The following is a 27,441-nucleotide window of genomic DNA, read 5'->3' as shown; positions in this document are numbered from 1 at the left end:
ACAGAATAAAGGGGAACTGAGGCAATTTATAGTGAGCTGAGAACATTAAAATACTAAAATATTTTAATAGATGAGAGGTTATGTCCATAAAATCAAAATAGCATGCTATGTAAAACAGTGAAAATAAGAAATAGTGTGTGGGAATGAGAGTGTGGTAGAAATATTTTCTTCAGTCCAGTAGAAGGGTTGGAAGATGAAGTCAAGGTAATCTTCCAGAAGTTAGAATCAGAAGACAAAAAGATAGAAAATATAAGAAAGTTAGATGATCGATTCAACAGATCCAAAATCCAGAAAGATGTCCAGGAAGAGGAAATATTGAAATGTATGGCATCCAAATCTTTTCACACAATAATACAAGGAGACTTCTCTAAACTGAAGAAACCAAACCTCCAGATTTAAAAGAGTCCCCACTGCACAAACTATGAAAAAGGCCTAGACCAAGGCTTAACATTGTAAAATGGCAAAATACCAGGAGGAAAAATAATTGTACAAGTGTTCAGAAACAAAAATGAAAGCATAAACCAAGTATGGAATCAGGAATCAGAATGGCATAGGGCTTTCCAGGTGAGATATTAGAATATTGAAGACAGAGGAGTAACCCTTTAAATATCCTGAATGAGCCCTGGCTGGTGTAGCTCAGTGAATTGAGCATGGGCCTGGGAACCAAAAGATCGCAGTTCAATTCCCAGTCAGGGCACATGCCTGGGTTGCAGGCCAGTTCCCAACAGGGGCCAGTTCCAGCAGGGAATGCACAAGAAGCAACCATACATTGATATTTCTCTCCCTCTCTCCTTCTCTTCCCCTCTAAAGATAAATTAATAAAATTTTTTAAAAATAATAAGTAAATAAATAAATAAATATCCTGAATGAAATATAATTTCAACATAGATTTTTATACCTAGCCAAACTATCGAGTATATGCATAGAATGACAACAGGTTCAGCCATACAGATACTTTAAAATACATTATTCATGAACCCTTTTTTATGAAAGTTACCTGGAGAATATGTTCACCAAAAAGAAAGTAAACCTAAAAGCAGAGTGACTTACAACCCAGAAAAGTGAGGACTCTGATAGGAGCGTGGGAAAGGCTTGACCTAATGCACAGTCCAACCAGGCCAGACATAAGGCACCAAGAAGGATATAACTACGAAAAATATTTCAAAGAAACTGATAGTTTGTCTGATGTGTTTCATTATTTGGAAAACTATTATTGATGACTATCTGACAGATCTGTTTGATCATTTGTGGTGGGGGTGTCAGTTACCTAGAAAAATAAAATATTAAAAACTAAGCAATTAATTCCAGACATAATAAAATATGTACAAGAAGATTACTTTAAGCAAGTTAATGCTTGCCATCATAGTGAAAAATATTTCTGTCATCATTATAATGTAAATGGGCTACTGACTAATGATTTAACTGAAATTGTTCCATGGGAAGATGAGCTGGCTACATTGGGTGGGTGGGATGAAAAATGTCAATCATGACCTATTGTAACACAGGAAGTCAATAGACGATGTCTAATCCTGCAAAAATTCAAGAAGCAGCGTTGAAGGCACGTCATTTAAAAATATGAAGATGAATATCAGAAGAGTGGATGGTGTGTGTCTTTTGAGGATTAGGTGTGGAGGGGGAGGGGAGTTGAGGCCAGGTACTGCCCTTCTTTGTTATGAGCCACTGAGTGGGGAAATTTAATGAACAATGATAATAAAGTTCCCTATGTCCATGATTAAGAAAAAACTTACAAATGCACAGCAGTGAGCCCTCCTTTCTCCATATTTTGTCCTTGGTACCATTTTCCTGTTTGCTGTCCTGGTGGTCACCTTCATAACTTGAAATGTATTGTCTCTTTTAGCGAAGTGTAGAGATGGGCTCATCAAACGAATCGTAGATGATGCAGGTGCATAGTGTACTTTAAGAGTGATGTGTAGTTGGCCTGTGGCTGGTGTTGGTCTTCCATCCCTGAGCCTCTGTACATGGCCAAGGAAGCAGCCCTGACCTAGTTGGGTGAGGCAAAGGGTTACCCTGCCAGAGGGAGCATGGCATTTCTGGCAAGAGATTCCCCTTTTGGCTGTTGGAGTTGGTGCCATGGCAGATTTTCCCAACTCAGGGAGTAGGTGTTGAGCCCTGGTCCAGCTGGTGAGATTATTTGTTGATTTTGATTATCTGCACCAATAAACTCTTTTTCTGGCACAGGTCGTCAGAAGCAGGCCATGATTTTCTATCTTCCTAACAAAAGAATGCTTTCTTGCATTTGGAAATTATAATAAAGTTTTATTCAGTTTTCACCAAAATAGTGCTTTAGGGGGGACATGTTGTTGAATTAAATCAAGAACTTTTTTAGACCTCAGTGATAACCATATGTCCTCACACAGGTCATTTTTGCCACTTTTTACTGTTCTTGAGAGAGAAGAAATCAGTAATAATAATGATGATGATGCCCGCAGTCTTTAATTCAGCCCTTACTCCGTGCTAGGCCCCCTGCTGGTACCCATAGTTTCATGTCGTCCTCACAGTAGTTTTGGGAGTCTGCTGAAGTTCACTCCCCTTTTAGACTTGAAGGAGCTGAGTGCCTGGTCCAAGGTCCCAGAGCAGGCAGGTGCCAGGGCTGAGTCTGAAACCCTTGGTCTGTGTTGACTCGTGGGCCTGCCTTAATCTCCACGTGTGACTGGCTTCCAGGGAAGCCTCTGAGTTTCCATCACATGAGTTTAAAGAAAGCACATCATTTATACCGACAACCTGATTATCAGTGTAAGGTTACGTATGTTGTCTTGGAGTCGTGCTTGTAAAAATTGGTGCATCTTTTCTTTTTAAGGAAGTTTGGAGTTTTATACATTTTCTATTTCTGTCATTCTTCTCTGTGCCCTCTGAATTCAAACTTCTAGAGACATCTTGGACGTCTCCTGCTATGTCTCCTTTTATTTCCATATACTCAACATGTTCTCTTTATATTTCTTTATATGTTTTAATATATGTATTAATCTCAACTCCTCATGTCTGGAATATTGCCACTGACTGCCATCTTCCTACTGGTTGTCTCTGCCATCTTTAATCAACTGTACACCTTGGGCTTCTCCCATACTGCATACCTGTTTAAACCATTAATATTTCCTCATTATATGTAAGAAAAATATAGTTCTATTAATCTAGAAATCAAGACCTTTCTAACGGGGTCCAATCTGTTATTCCATGAGTTTGTGTGCCCCTCCTTCCCCACTGTCTTGCCCATGCCAAAATATTTCTAATCGGGCCTTTTAATGCACAGATTTTCTTTAATACTCATTTGTAGGTTTTTTATATGCTTTGCATTTTAATGCCTCTGTGTGTGTTTGTCTTATTTACCCCACTGAATTGTTAACTCCTGGGTGTGGATAGAAATTCTCTAAGTCCAACACAGTACCATGGGCATGTAGCACAGTGTAGAAAAATTAATGAACTAATTTTTACAGTTTTAAAGTCACATGTAATTTATATTCTGTATTTCTTTGCTTTTATTTATTTCACAAATGTTAGACAAAACAAAATAGCTTTTTCTATTATGTTTTTCAGTCTCTTTAAATATATTTAACTATGAAATTAATTACATGGGTATAACTTTAGCAATTTAAAATATTTTAAAGAAAAGAAATAAGTATTATTAGTATTCTAATCTGAAACATATAGAAAATCTGTTTCAAAGAAAGTGATTCATTCATTGTTACATAGCTTTTTAAAGTTAAAATAATATATGAGAACTTGTAATAAGTTGCTGTATTACATTGCTGGTAATATGTGGTTTTGATGGGGATAAATAGAATATTTATAGTGTAATAAATGTTTAAAAAGAACTAGTTAGTTTTTATTGCCTGATGTATTAAATATAGTTGGAAATTGTTCTGAATATTGAGTAATGACATGAGGATATTTGAAATGTACTTAAATATTAAGTTTAAAACAATCTACTTAGGCATAGTTTTGTTTTTTAAAGGGGGATTACATGTTTTTGTAATTAAATTGCTTCTTGCTTGCTGCTGAATTTGAAAATGTTTCTGCCTTTTATTTTTCATTCTTTTGTTTTTCTTTTAATAGTATAAATGTTGATCTCTTTTTAAAAATTTTATAGGCCTTCTATAATAAATAATTATGTCTGCTTTAATGTATAAATTATTTAAAACTATGTTCTATGTAAGGTATATTTGCTTTGAAATGTTTCAGTTTCATCATGAGGCCAAAAAAGTAACCAACATAAATTTTTATATATTTTAGATGTTCACATTATGAATCTGAGACTGCTTTTGTTGTTGCCTTTTTACAATGCAGCTTTAATGTAGTATTATTTTAGCTCAGAAATCTTATACACTTTAATTGCTTAAAGGTTCTCATGCTGTATTTTTTTTTTCTAGATAATAGTGAGCATCAGCACGATACCCTTCTTTTACACCTCACATTTTTCTGCAGGATATCTTAAGTTATTTTATCCTTTCATTTGGTTCTCAAAATATCCAAGTAAAACCATAAATATATCTTTCAGGAGAGAGCCACGTATTTGATGTAAATCACTGCTTGTGTCTGCTGTAATCTCACAAACAAAAATGTTTTATTTTCAAAGCAGTGACATTTTAAGTTAATATTATTTTTCAAGGGACTGGGCCTTAGAATGAAAGTACATACTATCCATTTTGACTGCTCTCATTTAACTCATCTAATTACTTCATTTTTAAAATGACTTCATCTTACGATCCAAAAAAAAAAAACCTCACTCATGTGCATTTTTGGCTTTGTTGAGTCCTTTTGTCATAAAATGGAAGCTAGCCTCAATTTTGTAATCATTTTTTTATTACAAAAAAAAATTCATGGCAAAACCCACAATGAGGGGCTTTTGAATTCCAGTGCATGTGTTTTACATGGATGCTTTTCTCTTCACCTCTCTACCTAAGGAAATAGAGAAACTGACAGTAGAACTGAGAGAGAGCAAGCAGCACTTGGAGCAGGAGCGGCAGAAGGCGGCCGGGGCCGGAGAGGAGCTCCTGAAGCTGACGGAGCGGCTGGGCGCCGCGGAGCAGCAACTGCACCTCACCAGGTACCCCCTAATCCCATCACGCACCAGAGCCCCGATTCCACTCCGCTGATTTTTGCCACAGGCTTCCAAACAGTTGTTAGGCACCGTTTCAGTCATTCAGTTCACCCACAGTTTTCAGGCATATTAAGGAAGGTGGAGATGTGGTAAGCAAAACACCCAGACATGTGAATGATAAGTGTGGCAGGAAATTACTGATATATCACAGAACCTCTCATCCACAGTGCTCCAATATTTAAGCAATTCTCTATATCAGTATAAGCAAAATGACATATTTCTCCTACCACCACCTCTCTTGTTAATTCTATGCCTAATAAAAATGTTGAACTGAAGGATCTGAGTGATATACTTTGGAAAATAATCAGACGCTGTCAGCGGTGAAAGAGACAAAACAAAAGACATCCTGAGATGCAAATGGAGATGGAACTGATACAAAATAAGGAACCTGAGTCTAGGGAGGTGTAAAATTTCGAGGTGAAATGGATTGGCACTATTCACGTTTAAACCACCGTTACACCCAGGCTTGTCCCACTGTGGTTGCACGAGATGTTGTTTCTGTCCTGAGATACTGTGCTGTGCTCGTGGTCACAAAGCTTCAGAGAGCATGTAACTCAGGCTCGCCTAAATCACGGTAAGGTGTCTTTGATAGCAAAGGTGTGTCATTTGCTATACTGAAAACACACATGTACACAGAAACACAGCAGAGGAAAATTCAAACTGAGGTTGTAGCTGTTTCACATTATCCTGTAAGTGATTGCTTCTCACTTTTCATTTTGGTATAAAATTCTTCAATTTTCAGGTCAAGCCTCTGGGTTTGTTCAATTTTAGTTTTCAGTTTTTTAGGGAGAACTTTGTGGAAATGGGCATATAAATTTATATTTGGTTCGGTTCATGATTTAGAAAAACACTGGTCTTCTAATCATAGTAATATGTTGAATTTAAACTATGAAAGGGGACTGATCCCTTTTACATTAAACATGACAATGTAATTCTGAGCACGGTATGATAACAGATGGAGAAAAACACCACTTGAACAGCCTGCATTTGGGGAAAAAATATTCTAGAGGTTGGTGAACCTCCCGAAGTTTTAGGGTAGTGTTAAGATGCCTCTAGTTCTGTTAAAATCAAACTTTGTTAACAACATTTTGTTATGATAATATTCCAAATGGTTTGCCAACTTTCCTTTTAAACAAGGGAAGAAAAGAGAAGAAAAAAAAAGGAAGGAAGGAAGGGGAGGGGAAGAAAGGAAAGAAAGAGAAAAGAAAGGACATCATTTGTACATGTGTGATATGTGGGAAAATCCCAATAGATAAAACGCTTTTATGAGAAAAAATTGCTTAATACTACAGAATAATAACTGTGCTTTTAACGTCCACTTAAAGCATTGTCCTTGTAGAACTGAGACTGTACTTGAACGTACTTTCTATGGTTATTTAATCTTAACAGTTTCCGAATTTGGTTTCATCATGATAGTTAATAGTTTTTCTTCCCTGCCAGACTTCTATTGAGACCAGTCGTTTGTGTGCAAAGCACCGCTAAGCCACTGAAATAGGACTGCTTTTAACGTCTCGGTGTGGCTGAGCTTCAGCAAATAAATATTAATGCAGGTTTTGGCCCCTTTGCCATTCTGTCGTATCCTGAGAGTTAATTTCTGAAGTCAGAGTCTCCCTGCACCATCTCAATGGTGCAGTACTGTCTGACGAGATCAAGTTCTTGCAAGGAGAGCATATTAACATACAGCAACTGCTACACGTGGGCTGGTGGTAACTAACGAATCCCTTTGTTCTGAGAAAAATGGTTTTGCTGGCCTTTGTAGAAAGCTTTTTCTACTGAGCCTTATTTCCACCAAGTTGCAAAAGTTTAACCCCGTTTGACAGGCAATAAAAGTTAATTACCTGTCTCCTAAGTGCAGCACGTTTGTGAGCATTTTATTTACACTTACTCTCTCTCCTCATTTGGTAAAATCCATAAACGTGAGGCAGCAATAAAAAGTGCAAGGAACCATGTGTATCTCTCTTTTGCACTGAAAATGTGACTTGGTTTGGGGCTTAAGTATTTCTGATGTGCTTTGGGGGATTTTTTTAGACTTTGTGGCCCCTCACCATTCTTCATGGATTCAGTGTACTCGAGTGTGTGGTTGGGAAGAAGTATTTCTTTTCCCCCCCAGTATACCAGCTGAAAGAAAGAAATCCCATATGGGTAGCTCTTCATTTAGCCATAAATTAAACACCTTGCATGTCGTATTTTAAACCGAGTTTAAAATTGACAATGAAAACCATGTTATAAAGTAATAATGAAATAAGAATCCAAATCTTTTAAGGCAAAGAAAATCCAAAACTGGAGCAGAAATCAGTAGATCAGTATGAGAAGAAAATACCCTATCACTTTTGGGGGATTTCCCTTTATTGCCTAACCGGACTTCAAAACATAGAAATTCAACTTTTATTGAAGGACCTAACTGGTAGGTATACCATTCACTAGTTCAACAAATATTTACTGAGCACCTACTATCTTTTACATATGTTGCTTGGCTCTTGGCAGAGAGAGAAAGGCACTCGGGTCCCATCCTTGAGTTGCTCACACTGTATTATGGAGGCCGATGCATGTTATTAGCGCGTGATAACAGTGCGGTGATCGAAATAAAGATAGCCGCAGGAGCACATAGCAAAGAGAATTGGCTTATTCCACACTGGAAGTAAGGGGATGGCGAAACTTTCTGGAGGAGGAGATGTTTGGTAATGACCTTGATTAATGAGGTCATGAACAGCAGTTATCAAAGCAGAAAGGGTGGGGCGAGTGTCCCATCTAGAGGGAGTCACAGATGCAAAGACGTAAAGATGGGAGGTGGCAGAAGCTGCAATCCGGTTAGACGTTTGGCAAAGAGAGAAGCCTGGAAATAGGGTCAGGGGGTCAGGGACCAGAGGGAAGGCTTTATACTTTCCAGGGCCATATTTGGGGGTTCGGGCTATTCTGAGAGTAATGGGTTACTGCCATATTTTAAACAGGGCTTCTGACAGGACCCTGTTTTGGGGACCCTGACTCAGCAGTGTGGAGAGCGAGCTGGGAGAGAGAGTGCGGGGACAAGGTCACCGGGGAGGACAGCCGGCACCCACGGCCCAGATCCGGCCCATCATCTGTTCTCGTGTGGCCCCCTGAGCTAAGAATGGTGTTTATACTTTTAAATGATGGGAGGAGGAAAAATAATATTTTGTAAAAAATTTATATACCCGTAAATAAAATTATACTGGGCACAGCCTCCATTATGTCTTACATTGTTGTGTATGGCACAGGTCGAATATGGTCCTCGGAGCCTAAAATGTTTACCATTTACTTTACAGAAAAAGTTTACGAACCCACAGGAGGCTGTTTAACTCAAAAAGTCAAGAGAGTTTGAACTATGATGGGCTCAAATGTGTGTTTTAAGAGGCCATTAGAAGGCCCCATGAGCACTGGCTGGTGTAGCTCAGTGGATTGAGCGCGGGCCTGGTAACCAAGCAACCACGGTTTGATTCCCAGTCAGGGCACATGCCTGGGTTGCAGGCCAGTTCTCTCCCTCTCTCCTTCCTTTCCCCTCTAAAGATAAATAAATAAAATCTTTAAAAAAAAAAAAAAAAAAAAGAAGGCCCCATGAAAGTAGATTGGCCGAGGAAGAGCTGACTGGCGGGAGCCCATTTAGAACGTAAGCTCTGTCGTGGTCCTGGGCCGTGGCTGTGCCAGTGAAGTGGAGAGGGGACAGCACCTTCAAGAGGCACTTCGGGCAGCGAATCAGAGAGGCCAGAATCAAAGGGACTCCAGAGTTTCTAGCCTGTGCTAACGGGATGGTCCATCAACCCAACTAGGGAACACGTTTGACTCTGGAACTCGGGTGGAGATATCCAGGGTAGGCCCAGCGGGAGGAGAAAGACCAAGACTGGAGGCTTAGGTCTGGGTGCTTTCACAGAGAGACCGTCGCTGTGGCCGAGGGAGTCCCAGAAACGCCTCAAGAGGGCCTCTTTTTAACGTGCTGGGGAAGAGGGGCCAAGGAGACTGAGATGGGCGTCCAGTGTGTGATGGATGATTCCAAGGGCGCCCTGGTGAGATTGCGAAACCATGCACTTCCCCCAGGGGAGGCCCCCAGGCTTCCTGGGATGGAGGAAACCCTGTGGCACTGCCTCGCCCAGGCATTTCCTGTCTGGGCCTTTCTTGACAGATTCCATCACTTTTTGAACCTGCTTACTTACCTATGAATGGAGATTGGACTACGTGGTTTCTAAATTTCCTTCAGGTCTGATATCAGTGATCCTAACGGTGATTTAAGACAGTGCATTAAGTTCCTATTTCTAGGTGGTTGGCGTTTAAATTGCTTGTAGTATCCTTTGTTCAAGATGTTTCCTTAGTTTAAACTTCGAAGAGTTCATAGAAATGTCCTTCACACCCACCATTTACATTCATCATAACTTCGGCTGACCTCCACAAGGGTTCTGAACACGGTCCCTTATTCTTCCAATCTCTTTTGCCAACCACGGCCAAGTGAGTATTCATGAGCCCTGCACTGACCCATCTCTTGCTCTCAAAACCGTCATGAGCCATGCTGACTGTTACGGAAAGTCCGGACCACTCAGCATTACATATGCCCCGAAGTCTCCCCACTGGCCAAACTTAAGTAGATGCAGCCCCCTTGAACTCTTGGACTTTTCTCCCCCTTTGCTGTTCTCCACGCGTAGCACACCCCTGCACCCTTCTCTAGCCCTGGTGTAACCTCACTTTCTTTTCCAGGTCTCCCCGACATCCTGACTTGTCCACTGTAGCCCTCCCCGCTGACCCCTGCCAGAAGGGAGGGGCCTCCCTCTGGGTCTTCCTGCCCGTTCAGAGCTGAAGGCACTTAAGTCCACACCGATCGACTAAATGAATGACTGACTGACTGACTGAATGAATGAATGAATGCTCAGAGGTTTCTCTGCAGCACCCTTCTAGAACGTCTTATTCTTCAGGGTGGGGGAGAGGTCTTATTGATGTCATATTTCTCAGCGCATCTAGGTGGAGCTCAGTAAGTCATTGTGATAGAATGTCTCATATGTTGTAAGTTCATGTCCATTCATTCAAAGCTCAGTATGTATATACCCACAAGTGTATATATATATGTGTACAATATGCATTAGTAAGATAACTGAAACAATCCAGTAGGGAGATTCCAGCTAAAGTATTACAGGGACAGAGGGACAGATAACTTCTTATTGACCTCGGTGGCATTGGCACATAGAAAAACGGGGGTGGAGGACACCCCATGGGAAATGCCAGGGAGAAGATGGCATTTGAGAGGAGAGGTACATGTGTACGCGAGAGAAAGTGAAGTACAACCTGCCATTTAAATACCTAAGTGCATCTGTATCTGACCAAAGTTAAGAGTACATTCCTTTTAGAGTCTGCCTGGCTCCATGCTACATGTAGCAGTTCTCTAAGAACCATAGGCTGTATTTTCCCTGTTTACAGCAAAGGCATCCAGGCCACAGAGAACCGAAATGATTCATCTGAGGTCACGCAGCTGATATGTTGTGGGAGCAGGTTTTGGACCCCAGCAGTTTGCCCACAAAGCCTGTGCTGTTTGTTACCCATGTGAACTAGTAGGGAAATGGGTTAATGCAACTGGTCCCCAAAACACAACGGAGAAACAGTTACACAAATTTATCACAGCAAAAAGCGTTGGCCGCTCGCTTCTTCTCTGGTACAAACACAGGCCAGCGATTTCAGTCCTGCCTGGGGTCCATCCTAGGAAACTGCCCTCTGGCTCCACACTTGCCTTGTCATTTTACGAGTCATAATGCAGCTGTCTTTCTGCTTAACTTCCATGCTTCATCTCCCCGGGAGGAAAGGCTTTTATAAAAAGTGGAAGTTCCTTCATGTTTGTGTTTGACATGTTCAAAAATCTTTGAAGAGCTACTGACAAGTAGCTCTGACAAGACTACCATGTACATACGTGTGGGTCGCTTACTCGATGATGTGACATTTAAAGTCGTCACTTCTGAATCTGTATGTGATTGTTATTAACTACCTACTGAGGCAAACACACTTCTCCATACCTATCATACATGTATGGAAACACACGCCTTTGAACCCGGCATCTTTTTCTCAAATCCGGCGTGGAGGGCAGTTCCAACAGGAATTCTTCTGTGTCTGCTCCGGAAAGTTAGAAATTGCATTGCCTGAAGCGCAGAAGGGGAACTGACTCGCCGTCGAACCTGCAGGCTCCAGCTTCTATCAGCAGGGCTACCTTTAAAATTTTTATTTCCCCTTGAACACAATGTTTTCAATGATGAACTTCAAGCAGTTATCAGATCAGGCCTTTAAGTGAGGCCCATAACGTGGAGTTACGCTCTGACCCACTTTTGTGACCCAAATGGGAAGATGTGACTGTGACGTAGGATGAGAGCAACTTGAACGTAGAGCTGTATCATTGTGCAAGTGAGAAAGGGCACAAAAGAGAAGTCACCAGGTTGTTCTACTACGGTGCTGGTTTACTTGGCGAGAGGCGATTAAGCTTCTTAATCAGAGTATTTAGCTTCCCCGTACTCACTATTGTAAATGCTTGTCTGACCTTCAGATGACCAGTGTGAGTTTGGACTCTTTGGTTGAGGTCATAGAAACCCAAAAAGGAGGATTTCATTAGTTTGACAACTAGACCATGTAAGATCCAGGTGCAGCTGGCTGGAGGGCTTCTTGGACCAGAGACTCGAGGCGGCGCCAGTTTGCTGCCCTTTCCTGTCGTTTGCAGGGCTCGGCTTCTGCCGGAATGCTGGCTCGTTCTCTCAGGTTCTTCACACCGGGAGTCACAGCCTCGGTCTGAACTGGAGATAAAGTAGATGCCCTTGAGTTTAGACTGTAGGAATGTGACTCCCTAGCCCCTCCACCTCCAGTGTCAAAACCTTCGGTTCAGATTTCAGAATAATCACGTGCACACACACCCTTTTGGGGGTCGTGGCCAGCAGCCCCCACAGAACTTCCAGAGTAAGGGGAGGTGACCTTCCCAGGAGAAGGATGTCAGGGACCCTGGGTAAATAAAACAGCAGGTGTCTCCTCTGCTGCCTCGATTGCCTTTTACGACAATACAATCCCCGATTCTCCCTTTGACTAAGGAATGGCTTTCGGAGGAGAGTGGGGGGAAGATTGCGTCTCTGTTCATGTTGGTTTTGGGGTGATACTCTCCACGGTCAACATGTTATACATTCAAGGAGGCACGGCCAGTGCTTCACAGGGTTGCGTTGTGGGTTTATATAGAGTCCTCAGAATTTAGAAAAGGGAGATGTAAAGAATGCATAAAAGGACACATGTGCCAGGCACTGTGCTGCCTCGTGTCTGCATGTCACCTGTCTGCAGCAAGACACATACAAACATTGAGAGCATTCGGGAACTTCTATGCCGATTTTAAATATTCAAGTGCATGATCAGTGGACTATATTGGGTATCTTTTAAGTGTTTCCCAGGAATTTATTTTTTTAATGTTTATTTTTTTATTGCAATTGAAATAGAATACAATATTAAATTAGCTTCAGTACATATTCAAATATTGTATTAGTGCACAACCCAGAGATCGGCATTTATGTAACTCACAAAGCGGTCACCTTGTTAGTGTAGTGCCCCTCTGACACCAGACATAGTTATTATGTTATTGACTTTTTACTTTATCTTACAAAACTGATACGTTGCCTGGGGTCAGAAGTATTTTTTAAAAGGTATTTTACACACCCAGTTCGAGTCACTCCACCTGCTCGGTCCCTGCAGCAGGTCCCAGGAAACCGAGTCTCGGGGAGCAGGGGAGTGAAGCCTCATAGCCCGGAAGCGGGGAGGGGGGGAGAGTGCGGAGGAGGCCGGGCTGCCATGGGGGCCATCGGACTCCAGAACCTGTGCGTGTGACTGTCTTCACAAGGAAGCACAAAACACGCTGCAGAGCTGAGCGGAAACACTCTTGCCATGGTAGAATCTGAGCTCACGGGCTGGAAGCTGGGCCTCTTTCATCCCTGGTCCCCTTCATGAGGCTCAGCCTGGCAGGTTCTATGTACGTGCTGAGGAAACTTGCCTCTCCCCTTTATTGTGAGAAGGAAGTGCTCTCATCTTCAGGTGACAGCTGGCTCAGGTCAAAAGACCAACTTTGGGCCCTTCTTCACTCCGAGGATAGTCTAACACTAACATGTAGTCTTCCTGTGTCCCAGGGAACTGGATCTTGCTTTTTCTCCTTCTGAGTTTATGGAAGAGTTTTTTAGTCTAAAGTTTCCTTTTAGAGTTAAGCTCCTGCTTTCTCTGGTACTCCTTTCTTGTATAAATTAAGCAGAGAACATGTCAAAAATAATTTTAAAGGGATACATGTGCCACCAGCATCCAGTCTCAGAATAGATGGCCCTGGTGCTGTTTTAAATTGTGGCCTCTTTTCTTCTCCATACACCGTATGAGAGGGATCGGGCTGTCAGAGAGCCAGGGAAGAAAAGGCGTCGCATTTTGCCCTGATGGACTCCACGGTGCCCAAGCCCACTCTGCTCCACCTGTCCGACGGGCAAGGAACCCCGTCTCTGCGTGGCCTGGGGCGGGAGAGGTTGGAGTCACCGGCTGCCAGGGACTGTGGCTCTGCGGGCCCTGCCTAATGTTCCCTGGCTCGCTCCTCTCACTTCTGTGAAGCCCAAATGTGTGCGCAGTGAAAGTCTACACTGGGGATGCACCCCCCTCCCCTGCCTCCCAGGCCCAGAGCCTGGAGCGTGCGGTGGCTGCGGCCAGCTCATTTTCTGAAGAAGCCCAGAGGAAACGGAGAGAGTATTGCCCACGCCACGTGCCTGACTCAACAGCAGTGAACATCAAGTTCCATGAAAATGGGAGGAAAAACCCTAAACCATAGAATTGCTCCCCTAGTAGCCTGCAGTAGGAATATTTTTCTTGAAGAAAGCTCTTGACCTCCAATGTTAGTGTGAAACAAGTAGAAAAATGCTCAACGTAATGACGTTTACTTTCTTCTGACAACAGCTCTTCCTAATCGGATGTGTTGGTGAGAGTGATTATTAGGCGTGACTCGTGTGTTTTTTACTGTTTCCTTGATACCTGCAAGTAGATTACACAGTGGTTCATTGATCAATAGATCCTGGAATCGAAGCTGATTTTAAGGAATCTGGGAAAAGAAGAGGCTTGGAGCCGATCCAGGCTCCTCAGTGCTCATCCCGGATAATGACCCCGGGGGACCTGGACCCAGTTGCCAGCAAACACATTTGCATGAAGCCACTGGTCCTTCAGACGAGCTCAGCAGAGGGTACAGTTCCCTGAATGCAGTTCCGCAGAGTGGGCACCAAGTGGGTCAGAAAACATTTGGAAGAAGCCTGCAAAGCCAGTGTCCAGCTGAGGGGAAGGCTGCTCCACCTTGACTCTGAGTGACCTCTCCCAGCTGGCAGGGCTGAGCATCTCCCTGACAGGCAGTGGGGAGGGCGGGGTTCAGAGCAAGGAGAAACAGGCGTGGTACCCAAGAGACTCCTCCAGCAAGGGTACCAGTCTCCACGCAATGCATCCCTCGGACACCTGCATTGCATCTCCCTCCAAGAAGCTTGTTTCTGACCAGGAGATTTATCTAAAGAACGCACTTTGTTTGGAAGCAGTCCTTATTATAAATATAACAACAAAAGAAGTGCATAGAGTAAAGTAACGCGTCACTATTGAAATATAAACAAAGGGTGGAGGTTGGGAGTGTTCGTGATGAGACAGATGGGTTTAGCAGGGTGCAAGGCTTGCCGGTTCTCTAGAAGCTGGTCTGAAGCCCGGTTCACTGGGCTTGGCCATCACTTGGTCTTGACACGCACTAGTCCGAGGTGTTTCTGATTATCTTCTATCACCCTGGGGAAAATCTGCTCCTGTGCTCCATTTCCTGCACAGCTTAGCTGTGACTTTTCTGAGGATAGAATAAAAATCCAAGACAGGGCTCCCTGTCCCCTAACTCTTAAGTGACCTTTTTGTCTAGAGACCACTTGCCATTTGTGATATGAACTCCTGGTCCAACAGGATGGGACAGGAGCATCCCTGCTTCATTGCTCTGAGGGAGGTTCTCTATCCTTCACCCACCTCCGAAAGAAGGCACCTATTCAGAGCCATCCGCTATCGAGCTAGACGGTCACTGGGGGGTTGGGGAAAGAGGATAATGATGTTGAGGAACAATAAAGGTCATCTACAGTAGGAACAGGCCCACGGCAGGACCGTCCAGGGGCCTGAATGCTGCCCTCAGGCCGCTCTGCACAAAGAAATTAATTATCTGTTAAAAGGGGAAGAAAGGACGACAGCATGAGGCAACTCGTGTAACTAATAAACTTTTTAGATGCCGTTTCCTATGTTTGCTTTTCATTAAACTCGGGAACGCTTGCGACCACGTCGCTGTCATTCAGTCAACGTTTTATTCCTGTCTGTTTTTCCTATACAAAGGCTTGGGGGTGCCAGAAAATAAACTGTTAACGGAGAATTAACTTCTTTGGCATGCGTTCGTACTTATCTTCCAAATTAAAGAAAATGAAATGGGCAGAAACAGAGTGTAGATTACCTCCTTTTTGTCAAAAATGGTGGGAATTTGAAAATTAATAATAAAAAAGGGAACAGATGCAGTAACATGCCAGAGGGAGATTAATGTGGAGAGTGAAATCTGTGAGCAACAAAGCTGAAGCAAACTGAATCAGTGGGAGGTGGTTGTACAATCAAAATCAGGATAAAAGAGAAATTACAGACAACCCTGCACTTGTCAAAGTAGTAGTAATGAAACCCTGCCTCTGCCAGCAGAGAGAACCTGTGTTAGCACTTTGGGGGAAGGATGGGGGCCGGGTGCCAGGTAGGAGGGCAGTGCTGGGTTGCTGGGCAGCAGCCATCCTGTACAGAACAGATGGCACCGAAACCTGGCAGGGGAGGGGCTCCTTAGCAGAACTAATCAGACAGTAACAGATAGGGCAGCTGGGAAGACTGACCACAGAGAGGGAGTCTGCGGGGTAGCCGCGTGCCATGATGTTTGCAGTGGTGTGCCCATTGGTCTGAGAGAAGACCTTGTAATGTCTTTCTCGGGCTCGGAAGAGCTGAAACTTTTGTTCAGGGAGGAAAATCAAGTTGCATTGTATCTCCACGGAGGGGCGGGGGGTGGGCTTCAGGGTGGGGGTGGAGAAGGAAGCACCGTCTGTCCAGGGATTTGTTGTGTGTGTTTGCAGTCCCGGCGTCCCCAGAACTTTGATTTCTGCTGTTTGTGGGGGGGGCTCTGCTGTCCTAATGCGTACAGAGTGGCACACGGAATGATCACTGTATACATTTTAAGCATCGAAGAGTGTGCAATATCAAGGCTGCAGTTTAAATCAGAAAAAGCCGTTTTTGATATGCTTTCTACCACATATGTGTTTCACAAATGAAGACCAAAAAACAGCCATGAGATACATCCATTTGTGCTTAATAATTTCCCATAAGCTATTTAAACCTCATTTGGTTCCTAGTTAATTGTCCTTCTTTTCCTCTCTGTGGAACTGTGGCTTAAACGTCAAACTGTTGAGCATAATTCAGACTTCCGTTCCTTAAAACAAAAATTAAGTCATTCCAAAAGAAATCGAAGCAAAAAAACAGACCTGTTTAATTTAATCACTTATTAGGGAGTTGTGTTTTTTAATATAGCATTGGGACATTCATGCTAAAACTATTACTTTAACAAAGAAATCCAGATCTCTACATCTGTTTTTGAACTGGTGTATTTCTTTCTTTTGCAAGAGGTTTGTAGCTTGGCTCAATTTATTCATTTCCGAGGGGGAGGGGGAACATTACCAAAGATTGAAATAGGTGGTATAACATAGCCATATGCTATTTATGCAGCAGTTTCTGCAATAAATCTAATTTGGTGCTGTCAAAAAATTAGACTTATTTGATATAGCAGCACATTAGTAAATGATTGTGGCAGATTTAAACTTGTCATTTAGTCTCTTCCTACTCTTAACAGAATCTCGCAAATGCGTTTTTCCCCTTGATCAAGTCTGTGAAAATGTCTCAGTTCTTTGTCCTGCGGTCCTGCAAATATTTCCACATCCAAAAGAGGGTCTCGCCTTAAGGTAACTGAGAAAGGGGGTGGAAGAATGAATATCCTCTGTCATTAAAAGACTTCATGGATAGCTAGGCAGACAAATCAATAAACCAGAGAAAACTAACAGTGTTCTCATCATTTTCAGTTCTTAGAAAAGTGGAACTGTTAGTCATTCGTAGAGCAGAGAAATTCAGGTCAGCTCTTCATGGGGGAGTTTAAATATTTTACCTTCCACCCTACGTCCATATGCTGTTTTCAGAGAACTGATATTAAAGAACAGGAGCCCCGTCAGCTCTGGTCTTCGCCTCCCGGCGCCCTTAGAAATGGCTTTTCTGTTCCGTTGAGCATCCTGGCAACTCGGCTTCAATACTTCCATGTTCCCCTTCTGTAGGATTTGTGTAAGGTGTCGGCATCAAGCTATCTAAAACTTTCCCCTAGTTTTTCTATTTCAAAAACAATATCAGCATGTTACACATTCGGCAGACAAATATAAACAGTACTCTGGAATTCCCGAAAGGATCCATTTGTAAGAGTAATTACAATAGTATTTCCCTTTCCTTTTTCTTCTGTATTTGTGGAGGGGAGAAGTGCGTGTGTGTGTGTACACATTCATGCATCTGTGTGCGGCTGTGATGTTACACTGAGCGTTTTTCATTTGTTTGTGTTCTTACCATACAAATTTTCCCAAACAAGCCTATGAGTGTGTTTTTGAAATGCAATTTGCTAAGTACGAGGAGCTCCTTGCCGGTGACTTAAGCAGCCTCTATTAAACCAGCAATTCACTCCTACGTTTTTCTTTTATATACAAGTCAGACTGGGGAAGTGATCAAATTGCCAGCACCCTTCCCGTGCTTTTCACAAGCAGGGATCCAGGTAACGGGACCCCCATCAAGCACTGAAGGGAAAAAACACCCAGAAAAGGACTAACAAACTTTCTGGGTACAGGAGACACCACTATTTCTGAGATTTTTCTCCGCAGAGAGAGAGATTATTTAGAAATAATGTTTCAGGAAGATGAAAGAGAACATGTTCACTTCTCAGAAAACATGTTCTGTGTTCCAAATCCATATCTCTAGACAGATTCATAATTATCTTTTACACATATTACATAAGAATGATTTGTAGGGTACAAGGCATTTGGAGATGGGCAGTAAAACTGAAACAGAGCTGAAACAGAATGTCTCTGCCCTGGGATTGTGAACCATCTTTCTTGTTCTTTTTGTCGTTGCTTTTGTATTTAGCATCCCAATCGTTGTCTTTAACACATCTGAAAAACTGCTCTGGTAAAGTATTTTTTATGAATTATAAATATTTAATCAATCAAAACCTTAAGGTACAAATTTTAAGTTACATGTTTTTTAGACTGCTTTTATTCATAAAACCTGCATTCAATTTTGTGTCAATGAGAAAAGCTTGAATTTCTATTTTTTCCAAAAAGAATTTAGCACATTTTACAGACGTGGTTAATTTGACTTAATAAAATAATCTTGAGATAATTCTTCATACCGTCATAGCAGCATTATGAATGAAATGCCATTTGGGTTCACATTTATCTTCAAACATTTGCTCTGGTTAAAATGTTTGCCATATATTTTTTCCTAAAAAGTGATCTCTCTTTTTGTTACTAAGGCATTTCAGTCGAGTGATTGTTTTTTTTCCTAAAGAATATGATTGTCTAAAATATAGGTACATAATTCAATGTAGAGTGATTTTATTTCTGATTTACGAAGGAGGGTGAATACTTAATAGCTGTAGATGACAGGGAATAAATTCAATTGAGAGCACAATTTTTACCTAATTTCTAGGAGTTTATTTGATTCTCAGAATGGCCAACTGATACAACTTATATTTCTTTAGATAGATTATGTATTCATTTGGTAGAATATATTTGAGTTTTATTTAAGCAGAACTGCTTATTTTTTAATGATGGAATTTAAAATGTACATGATTTGATTCGTATACCATGGGTTAAGTTTTTCAAAGCAGTGATGGAACTGTGTGTCAATATATAGCTTATAATTGAAATGGTACATATTTGTACATTTTAAGCATTTCAGTGTAAAATTTCTTAACTGGAATACTCTTTCCCTTGGCTAATTCATTAGTGAAAATATTTACCCCTCAAGTTAATGCTATAGAGTATGAAGCCATTTTTATATAGTGTAAGCTTGTTTATGATATTTTGATTTCACTTTAAAACTTCTCTTTTGCTTCCGATGCACTGAGTTCCTACTCGATATAATAAGAAGTGCAGAGACACATGAAGGAAGTATACATATCAGCTGTCTGCCTTTTACAAATGATCATTAAAACACCCTCTCTTACTACTTTGACTCCAAATTATTGTCTTCCCGAACCCAAAAAGTAATTTTCACAAGTACATTACACAACAGAGCTTCATCTTCTGCTGGTTAGCCGTGGAGGATTGAAATCCACGCCGACAGTTCATTTGACAATGACCTTGAGGGGCTTTGCTTCTTGAAGAAGAAAGCAGAAGCTTGCGGTAAACAAAGTTCACTTCTGACAGATGGATTGAATGACGGAAAGGTTGCGAGTGCCAGAATAGCCCTGGCAGAGGAGGCAATGTTCAGTGGAATCCAACAGGAGAGGAGGTGTGAACAGGTGCAGGGTTGCTGACGGAAGGGGAACCAGATGGAAGGAGCCAGAGCCAGTTTATTTAAAGGAAAAGGCAGAAAACACTGAAAGGCTGTGCGATCAGTGGCTAAAAGTGCTCGTAGAGGAAGGTAAAAATTCACAAAGCAAAACTGCACAGTGGGGTAGCTAACACTTAGCATAATGGTAGTAATTTGTGAGTTTCGTTTGGAAGTTGCAATTGAAATACGTTTATCTTGGCTCTTGACACCATCAAGCAGAAATATTTTAAAAGTTGTTTATTTTTTTTAAGTTTCTAAGCTTTCTCAAATCCATCCATTAATTTAATTCTTTCCAGCCAGAAGCTCCATTGCGATAATACTAAAATTGTGTCGTCAGCGAGGAAAAGAAAAAAAAAATTTAAGGAAAGGTTAACATCTCATTCAAATGTATCTTGTGCTGTCTCGGTTCTGCTCGCAGGCAGGCGGGAAGCCCGTGTATCCCTTCGCTGAGGGCATCTGTAATATCTAAGAAATTTGCAATGTTAGGATAGATGTCAGTTGCTTTTGTTGTTGTGGGTCTCTGCTCATTTTGCAAAATCCGGTTTGTTGATTTGGGCTGGAATGATGCTCTCAGGTACTCGTTTGCCTGCCCTGATACACGGGTTAATTTCTGTGGCTGAGGTTGACCCGATTTCTGTTGACTTTCAGTGACCTGCCTTCAGGCAGACACCGGCAAACTCAAGTAGCATGGACAATAGGAACAGGAGACAGTGGGGCAGGGAGGAGGACTTCCTTGTTTTCTTAGACCTATTAAAATTAAACTGTCTCTCTCTGCAAACCCAAGACATCCTTGCTAGTCATCTGCCCGGACACATGCACGCCATTTACGTGGGTCCTTGTCTACTGCTGCGCTCCTTAAAAACTTCATTACATGGCTGATCAAGAGATGCCAACTGAGGAGGAGCTGTTAGGACGCCGTCACCAGGAAGGACGATGAAAAGGCACAGTGATTTTCAGATTTTAATGGTGTTGCAATTTACCCACAAGAATTTCTGCACACTTTTCACAAAGATTGATACTCAGAGCAAATTCAACACACACTCTGTTCACATTCGCCCTCAGCAGCTTGGATCAAAAAGATTACGTTTGACTAGGGTGGGGTGTTCTGGGACATTGTGACTTCAGAGACAAGGTTTATGATCCATGGCATGCTTTCGTCAGTAAAAAAAAAGGAACTGAAATGTGATTAGCAGTTATAGATGTTTACTTACGCCTACATGGTGTATGGAGATCAACATTTTTGGTCCTTTTATTTTAAAAACTGAATGAGACTACATATAACTTATTTATTTGAAAAAACATGGTGATTTCTTCTAATAAGAGAAATTGATAACCATATTTTAAAGTCAGCTTCAAAATGCCTTCTTTCCCCCCATTTGTTAAGAAGTTATCATCTACTAGACAGTTTTTTTAATGTAAAATTTTACATAGAAATGATTGGACATACTTGCTCTAATTGTAACATACTGATGATATTAAGGATATTAAAGATATTTTGGAATGTAAATCCTTTTAGATAAGCCTCTCTTCCATCACAGTTACTGAACACCTTTATATAATCATGCTACTAGTGTGGTGTACTGTGTAAACTAACACCAGAAACCTTCCCTGAATTATGGGATTCAGATTGAAATGGAGGAAAAGGGGACTGTAGCAATTAGTGTTGTCATTCGATATTCATACTACAAATTAACTCCCAAGCTCTCTATAGGTACAGCTAATAGCTTTCCGGAAGCACATAAACTTGGTTGCGCCCAGCATGCTGGTTTATGTCACAGAAGTCTGGAACTGTTTGTGAATGAAGAGATAACAAGTGAATTGCTGTTAAACCGACATTCATTGAACATTCATTGAGTGCAGGTTCTCTTGCAGTTACACTAAGCACTGTACATTTCTTAAGTGAACAGGGCATGATTCTTCTTTACAGATATCCTACAACCTAGTGGACACAAAGTTATGGTTAATTTAACTACATTGTGTGTGTGTGTGTGTGTGTGTGTGTGTGTGTGTGTGTGTGTGTGTGTGTAAAATCTCAAAAGCCATGTGTAGATTTATAAACTTTTCTTAACACAAGATCATTGTAAATGAAGGACTTAAGGAAACTACCCGTCCAGTCCAATGACCATTGTAACACGTGAGGACCGAGATGCAGAGAAGCTAAGCAACTTGCCCAAAGTCAACAGTTATTTTAGGAGAAGCTGAAAGTAGATTCTGCATCTTCTTGATTCCGCATCTTCTTGTTCTTCGTCATGTTCTTTCTTGTCGTCCAATCTGACTCCTTTCTCTTCATGGACAATACGACTCACCTGAAGAAACCCATTAGAATCTTTCTTTAGAAAGAACAAGAATCTTCTTGTTCTTGTTTAGGGGAATCTTCTTTAGAAAGATTCTAATGCACAATCTGTTGCTGAAGGGAAATTATTTTCTTTTTGGACACTCTGACACAGAGTAACTAGTTCTTGAAAGAAAAACAAGGAGCATTCGTTCCCAACAGCAATTACAACTCTTTGGAAAGCTCCTTCCCGGGGGTGGTGATGATAGCCAGACATCCTTGCTGCAAACCCAAGACATCCTTGCTAGTCATCTGCCCGGACACATGCACACCATTTACATGGGTCACACACTGCCTGCTCCATAGTGAGCACATCACTCACGTTAACTCAGCCTCCAAAGAGGCTTTTGGGTAGATGCTGCCAGGAGCCCCATTGCACCGAAAGAATCAGGTATCCGGAGGTTGGTGTGTTGACCAAGGTCATGGCGCCACCCACTGGTGGAGCTGAGATCCGAGTCAGGGCAGTCAGTCTCCAGAACCAAGATTCCTCTCTTCTGTTTATTATTGCCTCTGAGGGTGCGTGTTGTGAAAACATAGGTCATGGGATCAATCCCTTTGGGAAAGTCGGAGCACGTAGGGGCCGTAACAGCAGGAAACAGACTGCCCAAAGCCTTTCACAGGCTTGGTGACTGTCTTCGAGAGGAGTTCGGTTTCCAGCGTTGTCCAAATTTATGTGATTTGTGGAAACTTGTCTGGTAAGTTCCCACATATTTTTCAGGAATTGGCTTTAGGGGAATATACGTTGGGAAAAACCAATCTAAATTATCTTGTGGTAGGACAGCTGAACATTGTCCTGTGGGAATTATCTGTCCTCTTCCCTGGCCAGGGCCCCTGGAACCTCATTCCCCACCAAGGTCCCCGACTCCCCTTTCACTCATGAACGGAGCAGGGAGGTAGGTGACTTTCCATCTGCACTTGGTCAGGCCCCTAAAACAGAAGTGAGGGTAGGGGAGCATCTTTACCCATGACTTAAACCAGCGATTTTCAACCTTTTTCTTCTCGTGGCACACATAAACTAATTACTAAAATTTTGAAGCACACCTAAAAACATTTTTACCGATCTAACAAAAAAAAAAAAATAGGGATCATTTTGATGCATTCACACTGGGCAGCTATTGTTGTGTTGGCTATTGTCATTTTTTATTTGACAATCTAAGGGAAATGAGGTCAGTGGCCCTGACCAAATAGTCAGGGGGTGCACATTTTAAACATTCTTGCAGAACAGCAGCCGAAAATCACTGACAATCGGTCAACTGTGCCGGAGTCACGCGACAGTAAGTTCTTCTGTACTGGCTGCTCCAGCTCTGCCTTCCTATGGTAACAGTTCTTGAAAATAAACTCAACAGTTAAATAACTAGATGCCAGTCAGTTCCTTGAACTTGGGTACCTTTCCAAGCTTGAGTCTTAGAATATGATTTCACAGAATAATAGATTATGGATATTTTGGGATGTAAGTCCTTTTAGATAATCCTCTGCCAGGAGTTACTGGTACAGGTATAAAGTACAGGCCCTCAAACCGGACTCTGAAATAGACTTTATTCTCCCCGAACCCCCGGCGTTTGAGGTCCCTCCCTTCTCTTCATTTCCCTTCATATATTGAGAGAAAGCAGAGCAAGTCATAGGCAGTAAGTCGGGCAGTTTGGCATCATGATGTGTTGACTTTCCTGTAGATACACTTGAATTTATAATCGCATCAAGTAGCTTCTGTTGGTGAGATTCTCTGTAGAACCATGGTCTTGTAATAATCATAATGACTGGGATTGGGATTCTCACGAAGGCACGCCATGTTTGGGCCTGGGTTTCCCACCTACCCCCTTTCCTGGTTTCTTGAATTGTATTTCCAACAACAAATAAGCTCCAGCAATTTCAGTAGGGTTTTGAAACCCTACACGGGCTTATTTGTATTCCACAAAGTACAGAAACCGTTTTGCAAAAAGTGAAAACTACGGAGGCAACAGATGAGCTCACCAGGCAGTGGGGTAATTACTACACTGGCTGCCTGATGAGCCCACGACTACAAATGTCTTGGAAAACTTTGAAAGGAGGAGTTTCTTAGAAGAAATAAGTAGTTAGTCTAAAATACGAGGATGATTCCTGCAGACCCTGGGAAGAAATCTGTGGGGAAAAGAATCTCTTAGAGAACTCGCTCTTTCCCATTCAACAATTAGGGAGAGACTACTGAATGATAAAGACTTTCCAATCAGACGCACATTAAATAATCAGGTATCTGTAATCCATGTACATAATGACATTTGGCTATAATTTGCCGTCTTGGCAGTATTGAACAGTTTTTTAATATGCTTTATAATTTAATTTTCAATATGAATATGTATTCTGGAAGATGCTTCACATCAGATCTGATTTACAAAAAAAAAAAAAACCGAGTCGTGCCTTTACCGCTGCTCTAGCCATTCTTGGTCCTGTCAGAATTCTCCTTCAAGTAATTCTTTAAGTGATGGTGACTGGCTGACGTCAGTGAGAAATTCGCCCAGGTAAAAATCTGTTATTTTAATAGTTTTTCCTTTTTATAAAAAAAAATATAAGATTTTCTGGCTTCATGAGGCACTAAATATTAGCAGTTTGGGGCAACACAATTATTTTGACTTCGAGAACAGCAGAGGTAAAAATGACGCTTTGCTCTTGGGAAGCAGGTGGAAGAGTTACCTTCACGCCGGCGCCGACCAATAGAAATACAATGGGAGCCACAGAAGGCAACCCACCTCTGGAACTAAAATCTCCAATAGCCCTATTTTAAAAAGAAGCAAGTGAAACTCATTGTAATAACATTGTTTATTTAACCCACTATATAGAAAATAGCATCACGTCAATACGTAATTAATATAAATGATTTATTAGATGCCTTTAATTCTTCACTATCCAGAGTGTACTATTCTTTACCCAATGTGTTACTTGTCTATCCGAGAAGTGGGCAGAAATGGAGATCTCCGCCAAGTTTGACAAACGAACGATGTTTTTGTTTTCAAGCCAAGGTTAGTCAACAGAACGCAATCCTAACTTTTACATAGGCGCATACGGAGAGTGCACATGACTTCCACACTAGTGAAAACACTACTGTCCTTCTCACTACGGTTCCCCACTCACTCAAACGTAGACTTCTGGTTAATGCAGCCATGTGACACACAGCCATGAACCAAGACAGAGATTTAGAGGGACTTTTAAGAAGCAGATACCAATTGCAAAGCCTTTGTGCTTGTCTGCGTGGAATCAGTGGAAACTCTCCTAGGGCATCCTTTTTAGGTATTAAAAATAAAAAACCATTCAAAACAAAACAAAAAGCATGGCAGCCAATCATAGCAAAACAACCAATAAAAAATGATGAGAAGCAGGTCCCTATGCCTCTGTGCTTTCTGGTTCTTCAGAGTAGCATCTGAGACCTTCTGTGCCACAGAGACTGAATGCCCCCTGTTTCCAGCCACCGCGACACACGTGACGATGCCGTGTTGAGCAGGGACCCCGGGAGTTCACCAGGGGCAGGAAGGGCAGCAATCAGCAGGCCTGCCTCATCTGAGGTTATGGACCCTGATGATCAAGAAGAGCTTGTCAGATCTGGTGCAGAGATGCAGTTAATACATCTCAGACGCAGCTCCACTGCAGGTACATTCCTGTGGCGCTAATACCTGGGCATTTTTCTCAGGTGGACTATCTTATCTGCCCACATTCCCCATCAATGAAGCTTTACTTCATGCTCGAGAAGTACGATATTATACAATGTACTTGATAATTGCAGTTATTGCTCTTATAGCATATTTCTGAATAAATCTATAGCCATGAAGTAACCCCTGTGTTCCACATTTAGCCATGGATCCTAGAAATTAATTTCCAAAACATTTTAATAGTAGAATGGAAACTCCTTCAGTCACTTGCATGGCAGTTTGACAGTGATGCACACATACCCTTTGGCGGGTTATGGAAGTGCTGTTACATAGTAAAGAGCATCCTACTGGTGTCTAATTTGATGTTACTCATCAGAAACATTAATTAGTGGGAATACATCAATAAACTGATATGTTCCAGAGAGAAAAGGCCTGGATGGACAGAAGTGACCAGTGTACACAGAAAAGTCAGAGATGGGAAATATGAATATTTTGACAATATGAAGATGCACAGGCCAAATCATGATCTAATTTATATTCTTTAGCCTGGTGAATGGGACCCATGCAGTTGGTAAGTAGAAGTTAAGAGGGACTGATCATCTGCAGGAACTTAGCTCCATGCAATGACTTAGAGCACCAGATACCTCTGAGCTATCCAAAAATGGGAAGGCTGAGAGTTACTGGGATGTGTACTCGATGACCGATCAGTCTCGGTATCTGCCGGTGGTATCCACTGCCTCTAAGAAACAATGACAGAAAGTGCTCTTGCCACTGCTGTAGTAATGAGTGCTCTCCCTGCTTCTAATGTTGTCCCTTCCCCATCTGTTCCCCACACTCAGCCAGAGTGATCTTTCTAAAGCTCGGGTGTGATCACAACACTCCCCTGCTTCAAACCCTACACTGGCTCCCTATTTCCCTCGGGACCAAGTCCTTAAAAATAGCTGCCTGTCCTGGCTTCTGCCTACCTCTCCAGTCCCACCTCCCTCAGTCTGCCCTCCACCAACTGCTTGCTTCTGCCCCTCCACAGAGACATCGGCCCTCCACCTGTGCCAGCGCCGTGTGCAGTTTCCCAGAGGCACCTGCTCCCCCGTCCGTCCCCGACCTTTGCACCGTTGGCCACGTCCCTGGCAACAATGTTCCTCTCATTCTTTGATGGCTAATTACACCTCATTTTAAGCCTCGAATTTTTCAAGCTTCCTGAAGTCCTCGCTCACTGTGCCTAGCTATTCTCCCACTCCTGTGTGATCCACCTGCACGATATAGCAGGCATTCAGCCCTAATTTAGTGTTTACCATGTTAGCAGTTCCTGCTTGTCTGTTTCCCTTACTAGACTGCGACCTTTTTGACCATGTGGCCATGGTCCATGCCTTGTATACTGACACATCCCCACTCTTCCTTGTGTGGCACAGAGTGGCATTTAAGCATTTGTTGACCGAAAGAGTTCGACTGAGCCCCTCATGAGAGGCCATGGGGTGGAAAGGGGACTGAACTTGGAGTGACAAGGACCCCAGACGGGTTGTGGTTCTGGCTGTGCCCTGTACTACTAGCCATGTGGCATCAAGCAAACCTCTTGTTGTCTGAGGCTGAGATGCCTCACCTGTCCAACAGAGGTACCTGCTCCATCTCCCGGACCTACGGGGTTGATGTGAAGAATAGGGAGGTCAGCGGATGGGACCGTGCTTTGGAAAGTAGGAAGCTCAGGGACGTGGGGGATGGGACGGTAAGAGCTGGGCTGTTTTCAGTGAATGCGA

The 27,441-nt window shown here is 42.3% G+C and overlaps 1 protein-coding gene across 4 annotated transcripts in view; it reads left to right on the top strand.

Annotated features, from left to right (window-relative positions):
* Positions 1–27,441, top strand: part of SDCCAG8 (SHH signaling and ciliogenesis regulator SDCCAG8) — a 224,234-nt gene that overhangs the window by 81,757 nt on the left and 115,036 nt on the right. For all 4 annotated transcript variants that reach the window (XM_053659543.1, XM_053659544.1, XM_053659546.1 and 1 more), the window contains exon 13: positions 4,920–5,062. In XM_053659543.1, coding sequence (XP_053515518.1) covers positions 4,920–5,062 — 143 coding nt within the window. The remainder of the gene's footprint in view (positions 1–4,919; positions 5,063–27,441) is intronic.

Source organism: Artibeus jamaicensis, unplaced genomic scaffold, assembly GCF_021234435.1.
Source record: "Artibeus jamaicensis isolate MK-2021 breed Jamaican fruit bat unplaced genomic scaffold, CSHL_Jam_final scaffold_754, whole genome shotgun sequence".
Lineage (NCBI taxonomy): Eukaryota > Metazoa > Chordata > Mammalia > Chiroptera > Phyllostomidae > Artibeus > Artibeus jamaicensis.
Note: the sequence above shows the minus strand (reverse complement) of the source record. Positions and strands in the feature narration are given on the sequence as shown.